This window comes from Cnephaeus nilssonii (genome assembly GCF_951640355.1).
Source record: "Cnephaeus nilssonii genome assembly, chromosome: 10".
Classification (NCBI taxonomy): Eukaryota; Metazoa; Chordata; class Mammalia; order Chiroptera; family Vespertilionidae; genus Cnephaeus; species Cnephaeus nilssonii.
The window spans coordinates 21,469,170-21,492,275 of record NC_137081.1 but is presented as its reverse complement, the minus strand read 5'-3'; the positions used below and the strand labels follow the sequence as shown (position 1 = coordinate 21,492,275).

The 23,106-nt window shown below is 53.9% G+C and overlaps 1 protein-coding gene across 1 annotated transcript; it reads right to left on the bottom strand.

The window, feature by feature from the left end:
• Nucleotides 1–352: 352 nt before the first annotated feature.
• On the bottom strand, nucleotides 353–19,808 carry LOC307105951 (putative hydrolase PNKD). The gene is made up of 9 exons (XM_079781945.1): nucleotides 19,610–19,808; nucleotides 6,527–6,642; nucleotides 6,299–6,411; nucleotides 5,614–5,672; nucleotides 4,780–4,872; nucleotides 4,289–4,452; nucleotides 3,544–3,630; nucleotides 2,489–2,604; nucleotides 353–2,281 (listed from the first exon to the last, which is right to left on the bottom strand). The coding sequence occupies exons 1-9, from the start codon at nucleotides 19,765–19,767 to the stop codon at nucleotides 2,108–2,110; spliced, it is 1,080 nt and encodes a 359-aa protein (XP_079638071.1). The 5' UTR covers nucleotides 19,768–19,808; the 3' UTR covers nucleotides 353–2,107.
• Between the last annotated feature and the right edge of the window lie 3,298 nt (nucleotides 19,809–23,106).

The following is a 23,106-nucleotide window of genomic DNA, read 5'->3' as shown; positions in this document are numbered from 1 at the left end:
GCATCAAAGAGAGGCCAAGGCCTTGCCCTTGAAGTGCTTTTCACTGCTGTGCTGTGACCACATAAAACATCTCCCTGTGGCCAGGGCACTCCTGTGCATCTCAAGCTTCAGAAGACACAGAGGTAAACGCGTTGTAAGCCCTGAACAGATTGCACACGAGCCATAGGAGGATATAGTCGTGGCGTTGTTTCTGGCCAAAGCTCTTGAAGCACAGTAACTCCAAGCTGGTGGACCCGTAACCCAGACAGAACAAAACCAGCAATAAAGACAATCCCACTGAGCGATCAAGCTTCTCTTAAATCATTCATTCATTTAACATTTATTGAGCGCCTACTGTGTGCCAGGCACCGTGCTAGGCGCAGAAATACAGAGATGCATAAGATACAGTCCATGCCCTGAAGGGTTCACAGTCTGGAAGGGGAGACAAACGTGTAAACAAGTAATACAGAGTGATAAGTGCCACAGAGAAGCATTTACAAAGAGCAGAGGTAGCCTGGGGCGGGGGTGGGGTGGGGGGGGAGCATGGGGTTGTCTTCCTGGAGGAGGGGGCCGTTGAGGGGGATTGTGAAGAATGAACAGGTGTTTGCCAGGCAGACAAGGCAGGAGGAGCAGGGAAAGGCATTCCAGTCTGAAGAAACAGCATGAGCGAAGGCACAGAGGCAGGAAACTGCATATCTTGGGGTGCGGGGAACTCTATTCCGGTAGTATTGCTAGAGTTGGTACTAGAGGCTGTGGCTAGAGAGGGAGGCAGAGGCCGGATGATGAGGAGAAACTGAGGGCACGGGGCATCTTGGAGGCTCGCCAGAGGTGAGCAGAGCCTGAGGAAGGACGGAAGACAAGGCCCCTGGCTGACCCAGGTACGCCTGCTTGAGGGCCATAGGGTTCCTCATGAGGCCCCAAAGGAACCTGGACCCAAGACCAAAAGAGACACAGCTGAGGGAGGGCTGAGCAGAGGGCAGGGCCCAGGCCTGGGGTCCTGGAAGCTGCCATTCCCTTGAGAGGCCTCTGCTCCCAGGTTTCCATTTCTGAACTCTGCCTCACAGACCCCTCCCCCAGCCAGGATGGGGCCAAGGACCAAATGAGAAATGACACAGAATGTTCTTGGCAAACGGCAAGGGGCCAGATGAATGTTGTTAATAACTAAAAGAGGAAAGGGGCTGAGGATAAAGCAGAAGTTGGAGGAGGCAGAAGTTCCTAAGAATAAGGGCCATAATGAGAGAGCTGCGGGCCATGGCGGACGATGGCTCTCTCTCAGAGCCTGGAAGGGAGGGGCTGTTGGCCCAGGGCAGGGGCAGAGGCCAGGGGGCAGGACCAGGCCAGCTGTGCAGGGAGCCCGTGTGACCTACAAGACTGCTGGGCTGCAATCCAGCACCCTCAGGTGTCTCCTGAGCCTGAAGTCAAGGTTTCCTTGGCAACCAGGACCCTCCCTCTTCCAGGCTGTAGGGAAGCCACTGAGGCTGAGACTGGACAGACAGCCAGACTTCCAGCCCTTTCACCTTTCTCAGAAATGGCTCGGTTGAAAAATGCCTTTGTGGGGTCAGGATGGGATGGGGCAGCGTGGGGAGGCTGGGGGAGGAGGGGCAGTGTTTCAGTAAACCAGAGCCCACCTGGGGAGACTGAGTTTCCCAACCCTGAATGGGAGAAGGGGGATGCACTCAACCTGTTCACGGCTCCTGTGGCCTGGGCTTAGTGGCCGCAGCGAGAGCGCTGCCTCCTGAGGGAGGGGCTCATCGCAGCCTCTAGGTGCTCACTGCCAGCGCAGGAACGGGGAGGGAGCAGGGGACCCTTTCAGTTAGGTCTGGAGATGCCCAGGGCCCCTCCTTTCCTGTTAGGCTTCACAGCTCAGCCTCACCCCATGGAGTCTCAGTGGTTGAGCTTTGACCCATGAACTAGGAGGTCATGGTTTGATTCCCAGTCAGAGCACAAGCCTTGGAGCAGTCCCTTCCCTGGGCCTCAGGGTCTCCCCGCCTTGTCTCCATGACGAGTGTCGGGGAATGATGCCCACCGTGGCGCTGACAGAGGTGGTGTTGGTAGCAATGAGGGTGGTCTGTGTGGGCGATGGGCGGCCTCCCCACCATGCGGGTGGGCTGGGGGGTGCTGGGGGACATCACTTGCTCTTGTGCAGGTCCTTCAGCCGGCGGAGCTTCTCCAGGAGCTGGGCCCGGGAGCAGCCATCGTCCTCAGCAGGGCCCGGGCCGGGCCCCACAGTCTCCTGCAGCACCAGGCAGTGGGTCCTCAGGAACGGGTTGTAGGAGCGCTCCTCTCCCAGGGTGGACGGGCACTGTGGGACCAGAGCAGCTGGCTTTGGTGGGGAGAATCTGGAAAATGTACCCAACCAGGGAAGCCTCCCGCCCCCTGCCCCGTCCTGGGGTCCAGGAGTTCTCACTGGAAGGCCTAGGAAGCACACGTGTCAGAGCTCTGGGAGGGGCACGAAGGCCTGGCTCAGCAGGAAGGGTTCCCTCCGGGGAGTGCCCTCGCGGCCCCTCACCGTGCTCTTGCGCTCCATCCGCTGCCTCTGCACCCACTGCATCTTCCTCTCCCGGGCCAGGTTCTCAGGCTCCACCACACCAGCAAAGCCCAGGTTCTCCTCTGCGTACTCATGACCTAAGGACCCCCACGGGGCCAGAGGCAGGGCAGAGAGATTGGTGTGTGATCAGGAAAAGTCCTCCCTGCCCCCAGGCCTATGGTACTGGCACCCAGGAGGCGGGGGCAGCACTGCCCGGGAAAGGTGGGCACAATTCAGCCACGTGTGAAGAGGCAGAAGCAATTCAGGGGAATCCACCAGATCTGCAGCCAGGAGACCGTGTTCTAGCCCGACTCTGCCTCTGCCCACTGTTGCGACCTCAGTCAAGTCATGGCACCTCTCTGGGCCACAGTTTTCTTTGGCAAGTGGAGAAAATAATGCCACTAGAAGAAGGGTGTGTCTCCAGTGCCTAGAACAGAGCCTGGCACATGCTAGGTGCTCAAGAAAGTATGAATGAATGGATGAAATGAGATATCCTGAGGATTAACTGAGATATTGGTTAATGTGTTTTAGAAACTGTAGACATGTGCTGGCAAGTGCTGCTCAGTGGTTGAGCTTTGACCCATGAACTAGGAGGTCATGGTTTGATTCCCGGTCAGCGAACATGCCGGGATTTCGGGCTCGGTCCCTGGTGGGGGCATGTGGGAAGTAGCCGATTGATGATTCTCTCTCAGCATTGATGTTTCTATCTCTCCCTCTCCCTTCCTCTCTGAAATCAATCAAAATATATTAAAATAAAAAAGAAACTGTGGACATGCAATGTGTATATATATATACACATGTATATATATATGGACATGCAATGTACATACATATACACATATGGCTGGACATACAATGTGTGGATATGGATGCAGACCATGGATACATGTAGACTGGATTTACTGACTTCTCCCCTGAAGAGCAAAGTTGAGTTTTCACCCTCAGCTCTGGCTAAGCAGAGGCGTTACAGAGCCAGTATTCCAATAAGAAGGGAGATGGGTCTGGGGGACTCTAGAAGGGGGAAGGGGGGACCTCACCAGGCCACAGCAGAGTGTCATCTTCCAGCCCCAGCACAGTGTCCAGCGAGCTCAGCATGGTCTCTGCAGTGCCCTCAAAGGTCCGTCCTGGTGGGGCCAGAGGGTTTGTTATAAAACACCAGGATAACACAGTATGATATAAGGTGTGTGAAGTGGGACGGGGACTAGCTTGTGCACCTCAAGCCACCAGCCCTCAACCATGCACCAGGGAGCTGGGCCCATATATTCACCCCCAGCCAAGCCCTTCTGAAGGCCTCCATTGCACATACTGACATGCAGGTGGAGAGGGGCTTCAGTCTGGGTCCTAACAACCCCAAGCATGGCCCTGTCAGGTCGCTCCTTTCCACTTCCTTCTTTGCTAGCGCTGCCTGTTGGGACTCTATACAGCCTGGGCCTTGTGATCCCCATCGTCCTCTTGCTCAGGGGTTCTCAAGTTTTTGTAACTTAGTCCCCGAGTCACTGTATCAGAGAATCAGGCTCCACCCAGTGGAAACAAATGCCCTGTACTCAGTTACAGGCATTGTCTCATTCTATCCAGTCCCTGTGGGAAGTCGTGAGAATATAAAAGAAATTCAGGTAACAGAGGTAACGGTTTCCCCAAATCAGAGTAACTGCTGAGGCAACATCTGTGCAAAAACAGTGCTTTACTGCATTGCATTGCACTGAGGCTGTCCTGGGGCCCCTGCCCTGGCCTCTTCCCTCCCCTCTACCCCTCATCCTCCCTCTTCCCTTTGGGGGAACTCACCACAGCCAGAGAGGAAGAGCAGGTCCCCTGAAAAGAGGCAGGAAGGACCCTTGTAGGGCTCCCCATCCAGCAAGTAGACCAGATGGCCTTGTGTGTGGCCAGGGGTGGCTAGAGCCCGGATCTGAAGCCGTCCCACACTCACCACATCTTGATGACACAGGGGACTGAGGAGCAAGGCAACAGGGGAGAGAAGGTACTAGACCTGGTCCTGCCTTACCCGAGGCTCAAGGGGCTGGGAAATTTGCAGGAGTCGGGGCTTCCACACCAGAAAGAGAAGGCACCCCCAGTGCTTAGGACTTCAGATCCAAACCTTCCCCTCTTTCTGCTTTGGGAATCATGGCTCAATCAGTTGGGGGGGTGGGCAGTGCCAGTCTTCAAATGGGCTGTGATCTGCTCTCTAAAGGCCAGGAGAGGCATCAGCAAAATACTCGACTGAAAGTTGAGGGATGGGCCCAAGGAAGTGCCATCCCAGCCCTGGGCCAGGGACTTACTGGGTGAGGTAGGGGATGCCGTCCTGAGGGCTCCCGTACACCCGACAGTCCTGGTGCCGCCGGCTGAGGTCACGGTTCCCTCCACTGTGGTCCCTGTAGACAGCAGGGACAGGGAGGGCTTTGAGGGGTAACTGCACTAGGCCTCCTCGCCTCCTCTTCCCGTGGCATCTCCGGGCCTGTGAGCCCTGGATGTCCTGGCTGCTGGACTGAGCCGAGCTGTCCATACCTCCGGGCATTTGTTTAAGCTGCTTCCTTTCTCAGAAAGTCACCCCGCACCCCCCCCCCCCACCTCCCACCCCCTGCCAGCCCCCATCACCGGCCAATGTCAACTGATCTTTCTGGACTCCCTCAGCTCCTGGGTCACCAGCTCCTAATTCTCCCAAGTGGATCTGATTATGCCCCACCTGGTGCCCACCACCCCCTATACCCTGTGCCAACTGCCACTGTTGTCATCGTTTGTCATTGTTGTACACTTTCATGCATGGCTGTCTCCCCTGTTGCACTGTCATCTTCTTGAGAGAAGAGATCACAGGGTCTATCCATGCCCGGGGCACAGCAGGCGTGTAAGAAGTGCCCATGGAACATGGGACGAGAGATAAGTGTCTGCCCTGCCCTCCTCTGGGGCTTCAGGAGCCTGATAAGTGGAGCAGTGGGAGGCCACTGCCCTCCCTCTCTGCTAGGGCCCCGGTTCTTCATGAGCTGTGGTGGCCCCCATCCTGACCTCCTGACCCCCAGCCCGGCCTGACCTTATGGAGCTCAGACCTAACAAGATGAGCCGGGTAAGAGTCAGCTAGGGAAGAGCATGTGTAGCTGGACCCCCACCCAGCTCCTTACCAGTGTTTGTGGGTGCAGAGAATGGCAACCAAGGTCACACCTTCCTTTTCAATGGAAGCCTGGAAGAGAGAGAAGTTACTGAGACGGAGGAACAGGGCACAGAGGGAGGCTCCAGGCAGAGAGAGATAGGGGCGTGGGTGCTGGGTGGAGAGGAGAGGAAAAGAGAGGAGGGAGGGGTGAGGGAGAGGGAGGGGTGAGAGAGAGAGGTAGAGCTAGAGAATGAGAAGGGGGTGGGAGGAAAGGGCTGGGGAAGGGGAGGTGGGAGCTGAGACCCAGCATGGGCACACAGGAGAGGCGAGGAGGTGGAGGACAGGGGAGGAGAGACATAAGCACACACAGGAATAAGAAATGGGAGGGAAAGATGGAGAGTCCCGGATACTGCCAGACAGCGGTGAGGAGAGAAGAAAGAGGGCCAGAAAGAGAGCCACAGAGAATGAGAGACCCACAGCCCTGCGTCAGCATCGCTCTCTTGGGGTCTGGTTCCCTCGCTGCTGCCCTCCCCCCTTCCTCCAGTTCAGCCCTGGACACCCACCGGCCCTGCTCCAGGCTGTGGTTGTGGGGGTTTCTGTGTGTGAGCGCATGTGGAGGGGGCACGTCCCATTGGCAGAGGGACCAGGATCAGCCCTTCTCTAGTAAAGGGTAGCTGCTAGTCCCCGATGTGACCCCAGGGATCGCTGCCCCTCACCTGCACGGCCTGAGGGTCTGAAGGGTCCACAGCCACAGCCAGCCGGGCCTGGGTGTCGATGATGAGGTAGCTGTAATTGTCCGAGAGGACAGGGATGGGAAGCACCTTCACTCCTGGGGACAGAAGTGGGTTGTGGGTGAGGTGACAGGCAGGGAGCCCAGCAGTTGGGGGTACGTGACCGGGAGTAGACAGGGAGGGTAGTGGGCAAAGCTGGGGGTGAGAGCTCACCGTTGAAGAGGCGGGGCTGGGTTCTGGAATGGCCTTTGGGGTAGCGATTCCGAGCCCTGCGCAGCTGCTGTCGGTAGAAGAGGTACCCAAGCCAGGTGCGGGTGTACAGGCTGTACCTGCAGGGAGGGATGTCCGTGCTCAGCCCCGCACCCCCGACCTTCCGTGAGGCCCAGGCCCCGTGTCTCCCCTCCGCTGGCCACCCCTGAGTCAATGCAACGCCACCATCACTTATTGTGTGCCTACTGTTTGCCCTGCTCAGTAACTCCGGACAAGATGGAGAACAAGACAGACACACCCTGCTTGCAGCCCATCAGGGAGAGGTGAAGAATTCCGACAGACTCCTGGAGTGTGAGTTTTTTCAGTGAAAGGGGTGGAGGAGTCAGGAAGCTGAAAGAGGTGAGAAATGTATTTCAGGAAGAGCAGCGATGCATCACAATGATGCCAGGGAATGCTGAACCACCTGGAAAAGGAGCCTGGGAATTGGCATTTCTCTAATAACCTCAGGTGATGGCAACGCTGCTGGCCCAGGGACCACAACGTGGAGAACCACTGGGGTAGAGGGAACTATAATAGCAGACAGCAGGGCTTGTTGAGGGAACCTAGAAAGTTCGGTTTGGCTGTTTGGTGGAGGAAGCAGGGAGAGATGAGGTTGGATGGGCTGACCACACTTCCTCCCTCTTCTGGCCACTCTGCCAGGCCATCCCAGGCAACACAGTGAAAAGGCTGCAAAAAGGATGTGGGCTTTGTAAGTGACAGAACCCTCCAGATACAGAATGCAGCACGCAGGGCCAGCTTCACCGGTGCGGCCGCTGCTTGGTTTGATGCTCTGCTGTTCCCATCTTGAAATCCATAATGATTTTACCTTTGACCTTGTGTGAAGTCTGATGGGACAACAGAACATGCACACAAGCATAGGTGATACACACAAAACATGTATGTTCTGTTCCTTGCTCCCCCATACACATACCGTGTTTGCAATGCCCCAGGAGCACAGAATTCTGGCAGACCTGTTATGTGTGGGAATTCAACCAGACTCAACGTGATACAAGTTGAGTTTCCATCTACAATTGAGTGATGGGGGCACTGACTGTCCGGAGAGGCCACACCTTCAGTTCAAACCAGAATCTGCTTCAAAGGCATAAAGAAAGCAGTGGGGTTCTAAGAAACACAAATGACCAAGGAACCCTACCACATCCTTCCTTACGCAAGTTACGCCCCTGTATGATTCAACCAACTAAGCTGCAAATGATGCTACAGAAGTAAAGGGAAAGGGGGTCACCGATCTGTCCTCTTCTTTTCATCGGTCCTTCCTGGCTCATCCATGAGCTGAAGGTAGAGTGTGAAGGTAGAACATGGTGTGTCAAGAGGTAAAATAAAAACAGTTGAGCCCTGACCGGTTTGACTCAGTGGATAGAGCGTCGGCCTGCGGACTGAAGGGTCCCAGGTTCGATTCCGGTCAAGGACATGTACCTTGGTTGCGGTCACATCCCCAGTGGGGGGTGTGCAGGAGGCAGCTGATCGATGTTTCTCTCTCATCGATGTTTCTAACTCTCTCCCTCTCTGTAAAAAATCAATATAATATATTTAAAACAAAACAAACAAAAAACCAGTTGAGTTAGTTTTGTGCAGCGTTCCAGTGGTTTGGTCAGAACAAAACACATATTTCTACACAAGCTGAGAAATGTGAACTATGTTGTTCCAGTGATTCCACATGGGAGTTAAATGTCCTCACATTTGCATTTAAAGCCGGTACTGTCCCATATAAAAATTAATGGAAAAATTCGTGCTAGTCTGATTGTTAGGGTGTGGGGAGGGGGTTGAGGTGCAGGCGTGACCACTCTTCAGGCCCTTCGTAAAGAACTAGCTGATTTGTCTACAAACAATTTGTCCAAAACCAGGCAGGTTCCTGTGACAATTCAGCAGATGTGACTTAGCCAAAGTCAATCACTGCAGCCCCTGGTTGTGTGCTCATGCACTTGTATTGATTGGGAATTTCGACACACGATGGAGGGGTTTTGTCATCCTTTGTGATTTTATGTCCATTTTTCATAGGCCCTCTTTCTCTTTTATTTTTAAATTATTTTTTTCAATTACAGTTTACATTCAATGTTATTTTGTATTAGTTTTGGGTGTACAGCATATGGTTAGACAAGTATATACTAAGTGTCTCACCTCACACCACACATAGTTAGCACAATATTATTCCCTATGCTGCACTTTACATTCCTGTGACTATTTTGTGACTACCAGTCTGTTCTTCTTTTTAAAAAATACGTTTTTATTGATTTTTTTAGAGAAAGAGGAAGGGAGAGGGAGAGAGAGAAACATCAACATGAGAGAGAAACATCTATCAGCTGTCTCCTGCATGCACCCTCCCAACCAGGAATTGAGCCTGCACCCTGGGCATGTGCCCTGACCGGGAATTGAACCAGTGACCTTTTGGTGCACTGGATGACACCCAAACAACGCAGCCATACTGGCCAGGACTGTTGTTGTTGTTTTTTAATCAGTTTCAGCCACTTCGTACTTTCTCACTCAGTCACCAGTATTTAGTGAGGCCTTGTGATTATCCTGCTCTGGGCACACAGTGAGTAGGCAGAGTCAGCGTCCTCTTGCAGCTTATATTCTAGCGGGACAGACAGGACAATAAACATAGTGCCAAGGACAGAGGAGGATGACAGGAGCTATTTTAGATACCAGAGTCACGGAAGGCCTTTCTGGAGCTGACTTTCCAAGAAGAAGGGAGCAGGTCAAGTGAGAATCTGGGGAAAGCTCTCCAAGAACCGGACAGGAGGAAGTGCAGAAGCCCTGAGGGAGGGAGGGAGGGAGGGAGGGAGCTGCAGATTCTCGTGGGTGTGTCAGTGATGACAAAGAGCTGGCTCGGGAGATGCCCAACCTGAGGGGATTGGTGGGAACAACCTAATTATCCTGGATTGGATTCTAGACCAGAAAAAGAACATTAGTGGGACAATAGGTGAAATTTCAATAAGGTCTGGAGAGTAGTTAATAATTTAGATTGATGTTAATTTCTTAGTTTTTGATAACAGTACTGTGGTTATGAAAGAAGTTAACATTCAAGGGAGGTGGGTGAGGGGCATGTGGGAATACTTGTACTATTTTTGCAAGTCTGAAATAATTTCAAAATGAAAAGTTAAAAATTAATCACCTTATATAATAAAAGCCTAATATGCTAAGTGTCCAGTCATCCAGTCAGCCATTCAACCAATCAAAGTGTAATATGCTAATGATATGCTAAGGCTGCTCAACAGCTCACTATGACATGCACTGACCATCAGGGGGCAGACGCTCCAACCGGTAGGTTAGTTTGCTGCTGGGGTCTGGCTGATCTGGACTGAGCGAGATGGGCTGGACATGCCCTGGAGCCCTCTTGTGGTCCCTCCCCGGCTGGCCAACCTCCTGTGTCCCTCCCCGGCCCCAATCGTGCACCGGTGGGTCCCTTGGCCTGGCCTGCGCCCTCTCACAATCCAGGCTGAGGGACTCCCCACCAGCCCAGTGCAGGAATTTTGTGCACTGGGCCTCTAGTAAGTAAGTACATTTTTAAAATCCTACTTTCCTCTGGGCTCCGAAACCACCTCACATCCGTGCTTGGAGACCTGCTCCTGAGAGCTTGGGTAAGTCAGTGGTCCCACAGGCCAGCTCCTCGTCCTCAGCATGCTGCCAGGACTTACCCCTGCGGTGCTGTGTGAGGACTAAGTGACATAAAACAAGGTAACAAATGGTAATCGTCAGGGCGCGGCAGTGGAAAGTGTTGAACAACTGTTGTTTCCTTCCCACATTCAGCCAGGCGCCCCTCACAGCTGCTAGCAGGAGGCGTCCACACCTGGGAGGGGCTGCTCAGTGCTCCCTGCGTTCCCTTTCTGCATGCTCATATGTGCTTTGTCCCCCAACGAAGGTCAAGATCCACGAGGACAGGGGCTGTGCATTAAGAAGCCGCAGTAAACAAGGCCCCTCTCTTTCATTTGCTTTTTCAGCAAATATTCATTGCACATGCCAGACAGGGTACAAGCAGCAGAGAACCCGGCAGCTGGGTTGCTGCCAGCATAGTGAGTGGAGCAGCCAACAGACCCAACTGGAAAACCAATCAACAAACAAGCAGTGAACTACAGCTGGTGACGGAAGGGAAGAGGTCTGTCTTACTGTGGACAGGGTGGTCAGGGAAGGCCTCTTCTCCACGGGCAACCTTCGAGCTGGGAATGGACAGGCGAGAGGGAGCCAGCAGTGCAGACAGCCTGGGTGGTGCAGCACCAAGGTCCTGAGCAGGCAGGAGTGGGGTGTGTCCTCGGAGCCTCCAGAAGGCCGAGGCAGGGCCAGCGGGGCAGAGAGAGCCAGAGCAGAGGAGGGCAGGGGCCAGGCCAAAGAGAAGGGGTGGAAAATTGCTGGTGGCTTTTAAAGTGGGGAAGCATGTGCTCTGACTTCCCTTTTTAAGGGTTCACTTGGCTGCTGTGTAGGGGTGCGGTGGAAGGTGGCAGGGGAAACGGAGTCGCTGAGTGGGAGAGATGGCAAGAGCCTGGACTGGAGGGTGTTGGAGATGAGAAAGCTGGAGCTGGGTGCGGGACCCGCTGGCTGTGGGGGAGGGAGGCAGGGGGGAGGGACAGGGTGGCCCTGAAGTCTGGATCACAGTGCACAGCAGGGGAATGCAGGGCCTGAGGACCCAGTAACACGTGGGACACGCATCCCAAGCTCCCAGCCCAGTCCTCCCCTGACAATGACTTGCACGTGCCTCTCCAGGCTCTGAGATCTGGCTCCTCTCCCAACTCCACATAATGGCTGTGTCACAATCACCAACGTCCAAAACCATGCTTGTCAGCTCTTCCTCCTGCTGCCTCTCCTTCTGGGAAAGGCCCTGCCATCTGCCCAGTTTCACAGTGTGAGCTCTGACTTAACCCTCCCCTGACATAAGCGACCAAAACAGATTTTCCCTCAAGTTTACCTTCTAAAAGAACTCTTACCATTTGCAACAGCATGGATGGACCTAGAGAGCATTATGCTAAGTGAAATAAGCCAGTCGGAGTAAGATAAGTGTCACATGATCTCACTCATTTGTGGAATATAATGAACAACATAAACTGATGGACAAAAATAGATCCAGCGACACAGAAGCATCGAACAAACCGTCAAACCTCAGAGGGAAGGCAGGGGAGGGTGGGAGGAGGGGGTAAGAGATCAACCAAAAGACTTGTATGCATGCATATGAGCATAACCAAGGTGGGGTGAGGGCCTGTGCTGGGAGGCGGGAGCGGGCTGGCAGAGGTCAATGGGGGGAAAGGAGAAATATGTAATACTTTCAACAATAAAGAATTAAAAAGAAAAAGTTTACCATCTACCCCTCACCCCATGGGCTCACCCAGGGGCAGGCCCTTGGGAAAGCCTCCTTTACACAGCTCTCTACCTTCAATCCAAACTGCAAACCACTGGCAAACAAAGCACCGTTGCTGACCGCGTCCCGCTCCTGCTCAAAAGCCTGCAGTGGCTCCCACTGCGGACAGGCGAATGTCTGACGCCCAGTTAGGCCTGAACTGGGATGGAAACAAGTCTCTGCCTCCCCTGCTCCGTGGCCCAGGGAAGACCCTGTGCTCCCAAGAGTAAACAAGCAAAAAGCCCCAAATGTCCACCAACAGCGCAATGGATAAATAAGTGGTGACATAATCAGACCATGGAGAACTGCACAGCCAGGAAAATAAAGGATGTAGCCTTGGCCGATGTGTCCCAGTGGTTAGAGCACTGGCCTGCAGACCAAAGGGCTGTGGGTTTGATTCCCAGTCGAGGGCATATATCTCAGTGGCAGGTTTGATCCCTGCGCCCCCCCCCCCCCCCCGCCCCGTTGGGATGCATTCGGGAAGCAACCAGTCAAGTGTCTCTCTCACATGGATGTTTCTCTCTCTCTCTCTCTCCCCCTCCTCCCTTTTACTCTCCCTAAAAATCAATGGAAAAAATGCCTTTGGGTGAGGATTAAAACAAAAGCAATGCCAAAGTGTGCCCAACCATCGCCTATGTTGGTTGGGATGCAGACGTGCATAGTAAAGAATCACGGCAGCTGAGGGGAGAGCAGCACGCAGGCTCCCTCGGAGGCAGGAGGAGGTGGGCCCAGGCCCACAGGGTCTGCAATATCTCTTGAGCTGGGTAGTGGAGAGACTGTTATCTATTTTTTTGAATACCTGAAATAACTCATTAAAATTTCAAAACTACCATCCTCCTGCAGGTCTCTGGCCTGGAATACCCTCCATGCCTTTCTCTACTTACTGGAGTCCTAAGCTTCCTTCAGGGATCAGCTCAAACCCTGCAGCTCCTGATTACCCCAGCAGAAAGCCTCCTTCCTGCCTCCATCGGGGGGGCACTCGGCCTCTCCCCTCCACGGGGAGGGAGCCCCTCAGAGGCAGGGCCTTACCACCTGGTAAGGACCATGCGGAGGGCAGGTGGACTCAGCTGGAGACCCAGCCTGCTCCTCCTGGCTCCTCAGCACCCCCTGCAGCCCCAGCCCCAGCACAGCACAGAACTGGCACTCAAAATGCTTAGTGACCAGGAAGGTGGGGAGGGCTGGGCAAGCAGGTATTAAAGCGACCAGGCACTTGAAATGGACTGTCCACTCGGCACCCCGTACAGCTGGCCTCATGCCAGGCTGTGGACCCTGCGAAGCCCAGTGGGGGTGTCTGGGGCCCGAGCTACAGCCACCTCTGCCCCTGCTCTCCCCTCCCCTTCTTACCCACCTGCTTCCAAGTCCCTCCCCTTCCCCTCCGGCACCCACACAACTGGCCAAGCAGGCTGTTCTGCTAAGCAGGTCATCTAGACCCAAGGACATGGGTGGGACTGTGTCATTGGGCCACAAAATCCCAACTTCCCCAGCCCTGGGGTCTGGACCCAGGGTCCCTTAAGTGGAAGAGCTAGAAGGAGTACTAGACAGGGGGTCTGCAGCTGAGTCCACAGTCCTGGCTCTGCCCACCAGGTCAGGCTGCCTCTCTGGAGCTCACTGGCTCATCTTTGATAACAGTGACCTTTTCCACAGCTTTCCTTGTGAGCGGCCCTGGCAATGACCTGCTGTCATCCTCCAACTAACCCCGAGGCAGGTACTACTATTCCTGCACTTCACAGAGGAGGACAGGGAAGCCCAGAGAGGTAAGAAGGGATTTGCTCGGGACCGCAGAGCAGTGGGTGGTGGGGCAGAGAATCACCCCACAGCCTGACCCTGGAGTCTGCATTCTTAACCACTAAAATCCTCCCCAACCCAAATAAGGGGCTAGGATGAGATGCGTGGGCCGGAGCTATTTGGGGACAGACCCAACTCCTTGGGGGGCCTTTGCTGAGGAAAATGACCTATCACCCTGACCAGACACGCAGCCCAGGATCTGGCCCCTGGGACTCCTGGGACACTAGTTTGGGCTCTTTGAGATACAGACCCCAGGACACGGTGAATCATCTCCTGGGACCAACCCATTACAGAGGCAGCATTTTGCCACAAGGACAGAGGGTCAGAGCCCATGGGCCTCAGGGTAAGGCCCCCTGAACCAGAGAATCCCTTTCCAATCTGCCCTGTGATTCCCAGTCCCGGACTTAGGACGGGGTTGATGGTTCGCGGGGGAGTGTCGTGAGTCAGATGCACAAGACAATTTAGGAAAAAAGAACAAGACCCTAGATGGGAAAATGTGAAAGATGAAGGTGCCACTGGGAAGTGACTGGGACCACTGTCCCATGGAACGGGCCCTACCACTTCCTTTCTTCTGCTGCCGAGGCACATGGCCCAGTAAGCTCACTGTGACCTGCAAGATGACCTGACACCCCAGGGCCAGATGTGGGATTCAGGCTCTGCCATGGGGTCCCCAGGCACGGGCAGAAAGTTGGGCTCTAACGAAGATTTTGGTCTTTTCCTCCTTTGGCCCTGTTCTTAAATTCTCATTCAACCCACAGTCACCTCACCAAAAAGGAAAGCATGTTTCCTAATTGGTCCTCTGGGACCCAGGTGGGAGAGACCGAGAAACCACTCTGCAAGAGCAGGGCTGGGGGTGGGGGCCACCGGCTGGGGTGCGCCCTGCAGCTGTCCTGAGGGGCCCTCCCCTGGGGGTGAGGGCTGCGGACACAGCACCAGCTGCCCCAGTGAGGGGTCACGGGCCCACTGAACCAGAGCGTGGCTTCTCTGATATCTGAGTCTGAACCTCCAGCCCCCATGGGAGGCTGGTGGGACAGCTGGAGACGGTGAGACACATCCCGCCCCCTAACCTCCTCTCTCTGCACGCAGTGGAGAGCACACAATGAAGCTCTTCTTCTCCCCTCCTCCCCAAGGGCAGTCTCCCTATGCTGGGCAGGCCGGCAGGCCCGAGGGCTTTCAAGTGTCTGTCCCAGCTGGGCCCTAGGCTCAGCCTCAAGATGGCATTGGGGGGGTGGGGTGCTCTGCATTCAACAGAATGACCTGGAAAGCCCCTATTGCAGGGTCACCTATTTTGACCCCTTCCTTCCACCCTCTGGCACTCTCTAAATGACCCCCAATCTTGGTGGGGCCCCAGATTCCACAGGACCCAACAGGCAAGCTAAGTTGGTGAGGCTGCTGGTCAGGGAGGATTTGGGGCTGCTCCTCTCATGCCCCCCAGGCCCCAGCGTTGGGTGTGGTTTGGGTTTGGGTCTGTTTCTTTTAGCTTTCCCCTGCTCTCCCGCATTCTAACCCCAGGCCCTCTTGTTCTAGTCCTGCTCCCTGGGCCAGGCCTGTGGGAGTCCAGACCTTTGAACACCTAATGCAGGAATAAGCAAGGACATGTGGTGAAGGCTTTGTGTCTGATTAGCCACAGTCGGCTTTCATTCTTTGTGAAAGCCGGCCCAGGAAAGGCTGAGGGCGGAGGCACTTGCAGACACCAGGACACAGAGTTCTACTGCAGCCAGGGCCTGCTCCCAGGCCCCTGAGGAACAGAGAGAGCAGCTCCGTGTTTTGGGAGTTCTCAAAGCTGAGGAAACTGAAGAAGAGAAAGAGACAGCTAACTAGGCCTTACAGGGTGAATTTCCTGAAGCTCCAGCAGGCCTGGCAGGCAGGGGGTACTTCCCCACGCCCAGGAGAAGGGCAGTGCGTGCATGTGGTCAAAACATAGGCCTGCCCCGGAGTTCATGGGGCCTGTGTCTACCGTCTCCATGCCCATCCCGGGAATGGTCTTCTGAAGACTTCGAGGGCCTTTCCACACGTCGCCCATCTTTCCCAGATGGAGGAGGAGCTGCTGCTGAGGGCTGGCGGGGGGGGGGGGGGGGGGGGGCGGCGGGGGGGTGGAGGGGGAAGGGGAGTTGGGGACCAGAGGCACAGGCATTGCTGGGGCCTCTCTGTGGTTTCTCAGTCCTGGCAGAGAGGCCTGAATTAGTTTTGTCTCCTTGCCCATGATCCCAGGCCAACCGCCCAGCATAGGCCCCTGGGGTTTTGTTTGGTTTTGATTTTGGTCTGTCCGTTTCGGCTCTATCCCCTGCCAATCTCAGGCCCTCTTGGGCCAGGCCTGTGGGAGTCCAGGGGGGTATCAGACCTGTGAACACGTAATTCAAGAAAAGCAAGAACATGCGATGAAAACCTTAAGAGGGAAAACAAAAGGGTTCCTCGGAGGCGGAGACGAACTTGGACTGGGGGGGCTGGGCAGAGGAGATGGCACCTGAGCCAAGCTTGTCACTTACTCATTCATTAAAAGACATTTAACAATGTCAGGGCCTAAATTAAATCTTAACAGTTTCATTCTGGTTAGAGGTGCAAAGGCTGAAGGAGCGAGGCCAGGTGAGGGCTGACCGTGGGTTGGCCCAGGGTGGGAGCAGTGGAGGTGGGGATACGTGTTCAGATTTTAGACATTTTTTGAAGGTGAGCTTTGAGGATGCAACAGGTAGAGACGTAGGGAGGAAGGAAGATCTGACAGGCTCTCAGACAGAAGTATGGAAAAGCTCATGGCCTAGAGATGATGGAATTGGGCAGATTTGGAGTGGGTGCCGGAGGGCCCCAAAGGCCTGGGTGAGGGTGTGGACTCCATTTTGTAGACAGGGTGGCTTGGGGAAGGGGCCATCTGCTCAGAGCCACGGTTTGAAGACTAACCCGGCAGCAGAGGGGAAGCTGGATGGGGGGAGAGCAGAGGGGCTGCTGTGGATGCAGCTGATCGATGTTTCTCTCTTTCTCTTCCTCTCTCTCTAAAATCAATAAAAACATTTTTTTTAAAGGAAGATCCTCTATGCCTGGAAATGGAGAAGGGGGTTTGGTCAGGAGGGAGAAGGGGCTGTGCAGCCCCACAGGCTGGCTGCCATCCACTCAGTCAGCTCTGCAGACATTCCCAGGCCTGCAGGGGCCCAGCCTTGTTCCCCATTCAACCCCACTCTGCAGACAGATTTTCTGCTCAGGGCCAGGTTCTGCAGCCTGCCCTCCCTACCCAACAACACTGAGAAGGCAAAGGGGCAAAAGGGAAACTGAGACATGAAGCAAGGGACACACCTGGGAGGGCCCACACGCTTGATCCCAGCCTCCTCATGCACACCCTGTCACTCATTCCTCGGGAACTTGTCATGCCCTGATTCCTGCCCTGGTTTGGGTTCCTGTTCACATGCTCCTTCCTCTGCTCCTTGAGAACAGCCACTAGATTGTGCTCACATCTGTGATCCCACAATCCTGACCCAGGGCAGCTAGGGGTTCACTGAAGGAGGGGACATAGGATTTCCCGATGGGTGGCTTGGCAGAACAGGCTTGGAAGCCTGGAGTAGAAGCATGTAAAAAGTTCCAGAAGGAGCACCATGTACCCTCCCACCTATTCCCCATGCTACAGAATGAGCAATTGCTAACATTCCCTGTGTGCTTACTATGAGCCAGGCCCTGTGCACATATATGCACAATTTCATTTGATCCTCACAGAAGCCCCAGGAGGTAAAGGCTATCACTATGCCCATTTTCCAGATGCAAACAACTGAGGCACACAGAGGCTAAGTTATTTGTTCAAGGTCACATGGTTACTAAGCAAAAAAACTAGGATTCAAAAGCAGATTTGCCTGACCCCACATGCTATTTGCTTAACTACTATACTCACTGTTTCCCAGACCCTGCAGAATCCCAAATGCGCACGTCTACCTCAGGTTAGCCCAAATCTACCCTCTACTGTGCCCAGTTATCCCCATCCCAAGACAACTGTGGTTGTGTTTGAGGAAAGCCCTTTATAAAATTGTCAAACACCAGTGATTATTGTTACCAATGACAACATTACTTAGTATTTCCACTGCTGCTTTCCAGCCCCCAGTAGACTCCTCTATTTTTGGTCTTCTCCGTCCGCCCCTCCCCATCATGTCCTGTCCCATCCACCCCTCCTTCTCCATCCTTCCTGGAGGCACCCCCACAGCATCAACACCTGCCTATTTCCCCAGCCTGTTTCCTGCTAACACCCCCTGCCCCTCCCAGCAGCCAGCAGCCTCTCCCTCCAGGGACTGGACCAATTGTTTCCCAGACAGTGGAGGGGCAGGAGCTGGAACTCTGACTCCGGGCACGCCCTTCTGCTCTGCAAATTTGGGGAGTGGATTCCAAGGCAACCTTGAAATGCAGATACAGGAAACCCTTAGGAATACTGAATTCCAAATAAACTCTCTGAGAATTCCAAGTTTGGCAACTGGGTCACTCCCAGATCCAAAATTCTAGGAATACCCCCAACTGTCAGGATTCTGAGAAGGCCAGCTTGGGAATTCTAATCTCAGGATTTCTAATTCCAGTTCCTTGTGGAAACTTCTATTTTCTACTTCCTCAGGCTGTTTGTATGATGACTTCAACATTACCCGTTTTGAAAATCAGAAGTAGAGTTAAAAATCCCTCCCCAAATATAATTGTAAAATTTCCAAAATTTTTGTGGGGAGACAATTTTTTTAATCCCAAATATGAAAATATTTCAATATTTATCTCATTATGTTAATCCTATTATAAGAGCAATGGTGACTTGGTTGGTGCATTATCGAGAATGTGACCAGCGTTTAGGCCATTAGAAATGTGAGTGCCCCAAAAGGCCCACACACAAGACTCACCCCAACCCCGCCATATTTTCCAGTTTTCTCCCACTAGGCCCTTATATCTCTATTTCTTAGACCGAATGTGAGGAGAATCCTAAGGGCTGAAGCACCTGAGATATCTGTGGTCGTCTAGGGAGGAGAAGTGAATTGTGCAATGTCTTCTCTAAGCTCAGGAAATTCCTCTTAGGTCCTCCCCTGAAACTGGCCTGTGGCAAGGGCTCCCACATTTGCCATCCCCAACATCAATGTCCTCAAACTGGGACTTGAGGTCCTGCCCCCTGGCCCTGCTAGTGGTGGGAAGGGGATAGGGACCCTATGAAATCTTTTTCTTGGGATTCCTTCCCTGTCTCTCAGTGTCTCAGGGCAGAACAGAGCTGGTTAGCCACTCTTGCCTGCCTAGGAAGGGGCAGAAGTGGGGGGAATGGACAAGTGAGCACAGGGTAGGGAGTGAGGACAGGGTCGGGAGGGGGTTGGACAGTAAAAAGTCACTGGAGGTCAGTGAACCTTAACAAGTCAAGCAGTGTTAAGTAGGGTGGGATTTCACAGCCCGGGGCTTCCCACACAGGCCAGGATCGGGGGCAGGGAACAGACTGACCTACAGGGTTGGGACACTCGCTTGGGACAGGAGAGCTTGTGTTGTGTGGTGGGGAGCTGGGGGGTGGGGAGAGGGGCAGGGACGCGTGGAAGGAGTTGGCGTATTCAAATGTCACTGAGATGGTACGCGGCATTCCATCTCCCCTGCACCTGTCCACCGGGCCTCTGGACCCGGGATACTGCGCCTGCCCTCCTTTCCCAGCTCCCTGTCTCCGGCCCTCGCCTGTCTCTTTCCTCCAGATCCCCTCACGCCCCATGTCTGGCCGCCCTGGGCTGCCCCTCCAACCCTCCGTTACCGGTCCACACCAATTTCCAACCCACCGACTTCTCTTCCCCCAGATCAATGCTTTCTCTAGCCCGCCTCTCCGACCGCTCTTCTTTGGACCCGGACCCCCCAGCCCTCACCCGCACTGATCCCCTAGCCTCCCGCGGCCGCCGCCGGTCAGTCCCCGCGAGCCCGCCTTCCCGAGCGCCGCATCCCAGGCGCCCCGCACTAACCCAATTCGGAAGAGCAGCCGCTTGCTGCGCGCCATGAACAGGCAGCGGAGGGTCCGCCGCGCTCGGCGGCTGCGGGGGCTCAGGAGCAGGACCAGGACAAGCAGCAGCCCGCAGCTGGCGACCCACAGGCACGGCGCAGGCCAGCCCAGCCAGGCCATGCTGGGGGGAGGCGCCCGCCGCTGCAAGGAGGGGGGCGGGGGCGGGGCGGGACGTTGCTAGGCAACGGCACGGCCCAGGCCCCGCCCCCTGCACCAGCAGGCTGCCGGGGGGCGGGGGGCGGGGATGATGGGGGCGTTCTGGCCCCGCCTTGCCATTGACTCGCGTTTGAATCCGCCCCCTCGCCACCCGCGATCTGGCGAACCCCTCGAATGCCACCCGGTCAAAGGCGGCCCGGCCCCGCCCCCGCTGGCCGGCCGGGAGGCGGGACTCGAGCACCCTCGGATCTGCGCCGATCCCTGTCCACATTCGCCTGAATCCTGCGAAGGGACCTAGGCTTGCAGCCCACCCTCCACGCAACTCTCACCTTTCCCTGTAGAGGAACTCTGGGAGGGGCCCTGGAATGGTCCTCTTAGCGGGAAACCTTAGACTCATGAACATTTTTAGCTGGAAGGAACTTGAGAGATCATGTGGGTCAGCGGCCATTCGTTCATTTATTCATTCACTAAGTTACTTTTTTTATGTCCTCCTATCTGCCAGGCACTGTGCTAGGGTCTGAAGATACAAGGATCAAAGACACACAGTCTCTGCATACCCGGAGCCTACAATTTGAATCTAGTAGAGAAACAAGCCAAATAAGAAGACAAACATAATTGTGTGTATATGTATTTATAGTTATACATGTACATATATGTATATGTTATACATACATCCATACATGTGTGTGATTGGGGGCCAGTGATATGGAGGACAGAAGACCAGTTTAAATGGGGGAGGGCCCCCTGAGCAGATGACATGTAAGCCATACCCTGAAGGATAAGAGGCCACAGAAGCTCAGAGGTAGTGACTTGACCAAGGTTATGCAGCAATGGGTGGCAGAGACAGGACCAGGACCAAAAAATTCTGACTCCCAAGCCCTGAGGGATTTCCACATCTCTATCCACCACCCACCCCCACTGTTATGGTCCCTGGGATGGAAGTAGATGTAAGGGCAGGCGTGGTGACATCTACACATTTGGGAAAACCAGAGCTATGGCTGGGCTCCTGGCTCCAGCCTTAGCCCTGACCCAGCACAGGAAGGGGAGGAAATGCTGCAAACAGTCAAGCTAGCTCTCCCACTGGGAGGTGGTTGGAGGGAAGCAGGTGAGATGGTGCTAGATAACCTGACCCCCAAATCACACATGTTTCTCTCTCCCTCTTCTGTGCTCTGATTAGGTAGTTCAATCTAAAGGCTGAACCCTCCCCCCCCCCCGGCCCCCTCCACCTAACCCCTGCGTGGAGAGTATGGAAGTATAGGATCTTCATGCACAATGAACTGGAGGTCTCATTCCCCACCCCACCCCACCCCAAAAACCCAACAGATGGGCTAAATGATCCCCAAACTGAATTGTAATCCTAACACCTAATCCTGAATTTCATCCAGAAACCCCAGACATAAAGTTTCTTTTATGTGGATACATCTTGAGAGCAAGAGCCTATGGCCTGATCCCTCCCTGTCTCCTTGCCTACAATTCAGCTTCTTCTCACTGCCTGACACATAAAGGGCTCTCAATAAACAAAATAGAATTGAAGTAAGCCCCTGCCCTTAGCTTCCTACCTGTGTGCTGCAGAGGAGGCAAAGGGGGGAGAAGACTGACAAGCTAATTTGCAGAAAGTTCTTCCAGGCCAAGGGAGTTTGTACGTCTCTAAAGCTGTGTCTCTACATGCAAAGTAAGGAATTATGAAGCCTCACCAAAAGGCATTATGAACACACCTTTCTGCAGATAAGGCTGTGCCAGGCATTATACTGAGAAATTAAAACACAGTCCATGTCATCTGAAACAGGAAATGCAGGCTCAGACATAAGCCAGCAGAGAATACAGAGATGACCAAATTCTAATCTCAAGCCACACATACATTAACAAGATTATAGAAAATAAACTAAGATGCATTTTATGAAATATTTGGAGCTAGGACAGGGCTGGGGATAAGGAGCGAGGGTGGGTGTTTTAGGGACACATGCAGACTCAGGAAGCCAACCCTCCCCTCCCCTGGACTGTTCTGGGAGACTTCCAACCTTTGTTCCAAATCTGCTTTTGTTTCACCTCTGCCCCGTGAGAATCTTCTGTGCCTGCCAGGCCGATGCCTCATTATTCGCCCCCTCTTGCACTGTGTTAATACCTAACAACTTGTATTTCGCTTGAACCCATCATATTGCTTCATACCCTCATGACTTTGCACAGGCTGTGCCCTCCGCCTGAAGTGCCATTCATTCTTTGTTCCCCAAAGAGTCAGATCAGGTGTGCTCTCTTCAGGAAAGCTTTTCTCCAGAATTCCCACCCCAGCATGGGCTTAAACATGCTTCCCACCCTTGTGCCAATTCCAGGTCTGGTACACTCAGTATAGCATCATTCAATGCAATACTCCTATGCCACATAGTTTGCTTACATGTTTATCTCAGAGTCTAGAGTCTTGAAGGCTTTATTATCTTTCTTAAGAGTAGGGACTATGATTTCATTTTTTTTTTCATCTTCGAATCTCCAGTGCCAGGCATATACTAAATACTCACAAGTGTTCTTTGGTTTTTTATTTATTTATTGGGGTGACAGTGGTCAACATGAACATATAGGTTTCAGGTGTGGGTTTGTATGTTACAAGATCTGTATATCACACAGTGTGCCCACCACCCATCACAAGTAATCTTTGAAATGTCAACTCCAAGGCCCCCGCTTGATGGGGCCAAGCCATACCTTCCCCATCATCAGATGCCATTATCCCCTTTTCACCACAAACCAGCCACACTATTTCTCAAATGTGCCCAGCTCATTCCCACCTCAGGGCCTTTGCTCATGCTCTCTCCACTTGAAACTTTCCCTCCAGTTCTTTGACTCAGTTGGGTGGCTTGTGAAGAGTGAGCCAGAACAAGCCTGGTGGCTGCATATTTCATGACATTAGGGAAGGTTGCAGGAGAGCCAAGTCTGGGGACCCATACAATCTAGGTCTTTGTCCATGACCTCTTCCCCTGAGTAGCTTGGGGGATACTGCCAAGGCTAAGGTTTGCCTCTGACTCTCCTAGGGAGAGACCCATTAGTAACCTGGGTCAGGTGACTGGCAGTCATGCAGTTCTGGCCTATGATGTGGTGGTCTTAGAACTTAACTCACAAAGAGCAAGCCTCCTTACAGGTTCCTGGGGTGGAGGTGGGGTTCTTAAGTCATCTCCTATCTATTTGCCATCTTAGTCTGTCTATCTCTGGTGTCTGAATCCTGCCTTCCCAACTCGCCTGGAAGTTCCCCTTCGGATCGAGAGCCTGCCTTCATCTTTGCATCCTAGCTCAAGCTTGATGCCTGGTGTTTGGCTGGCA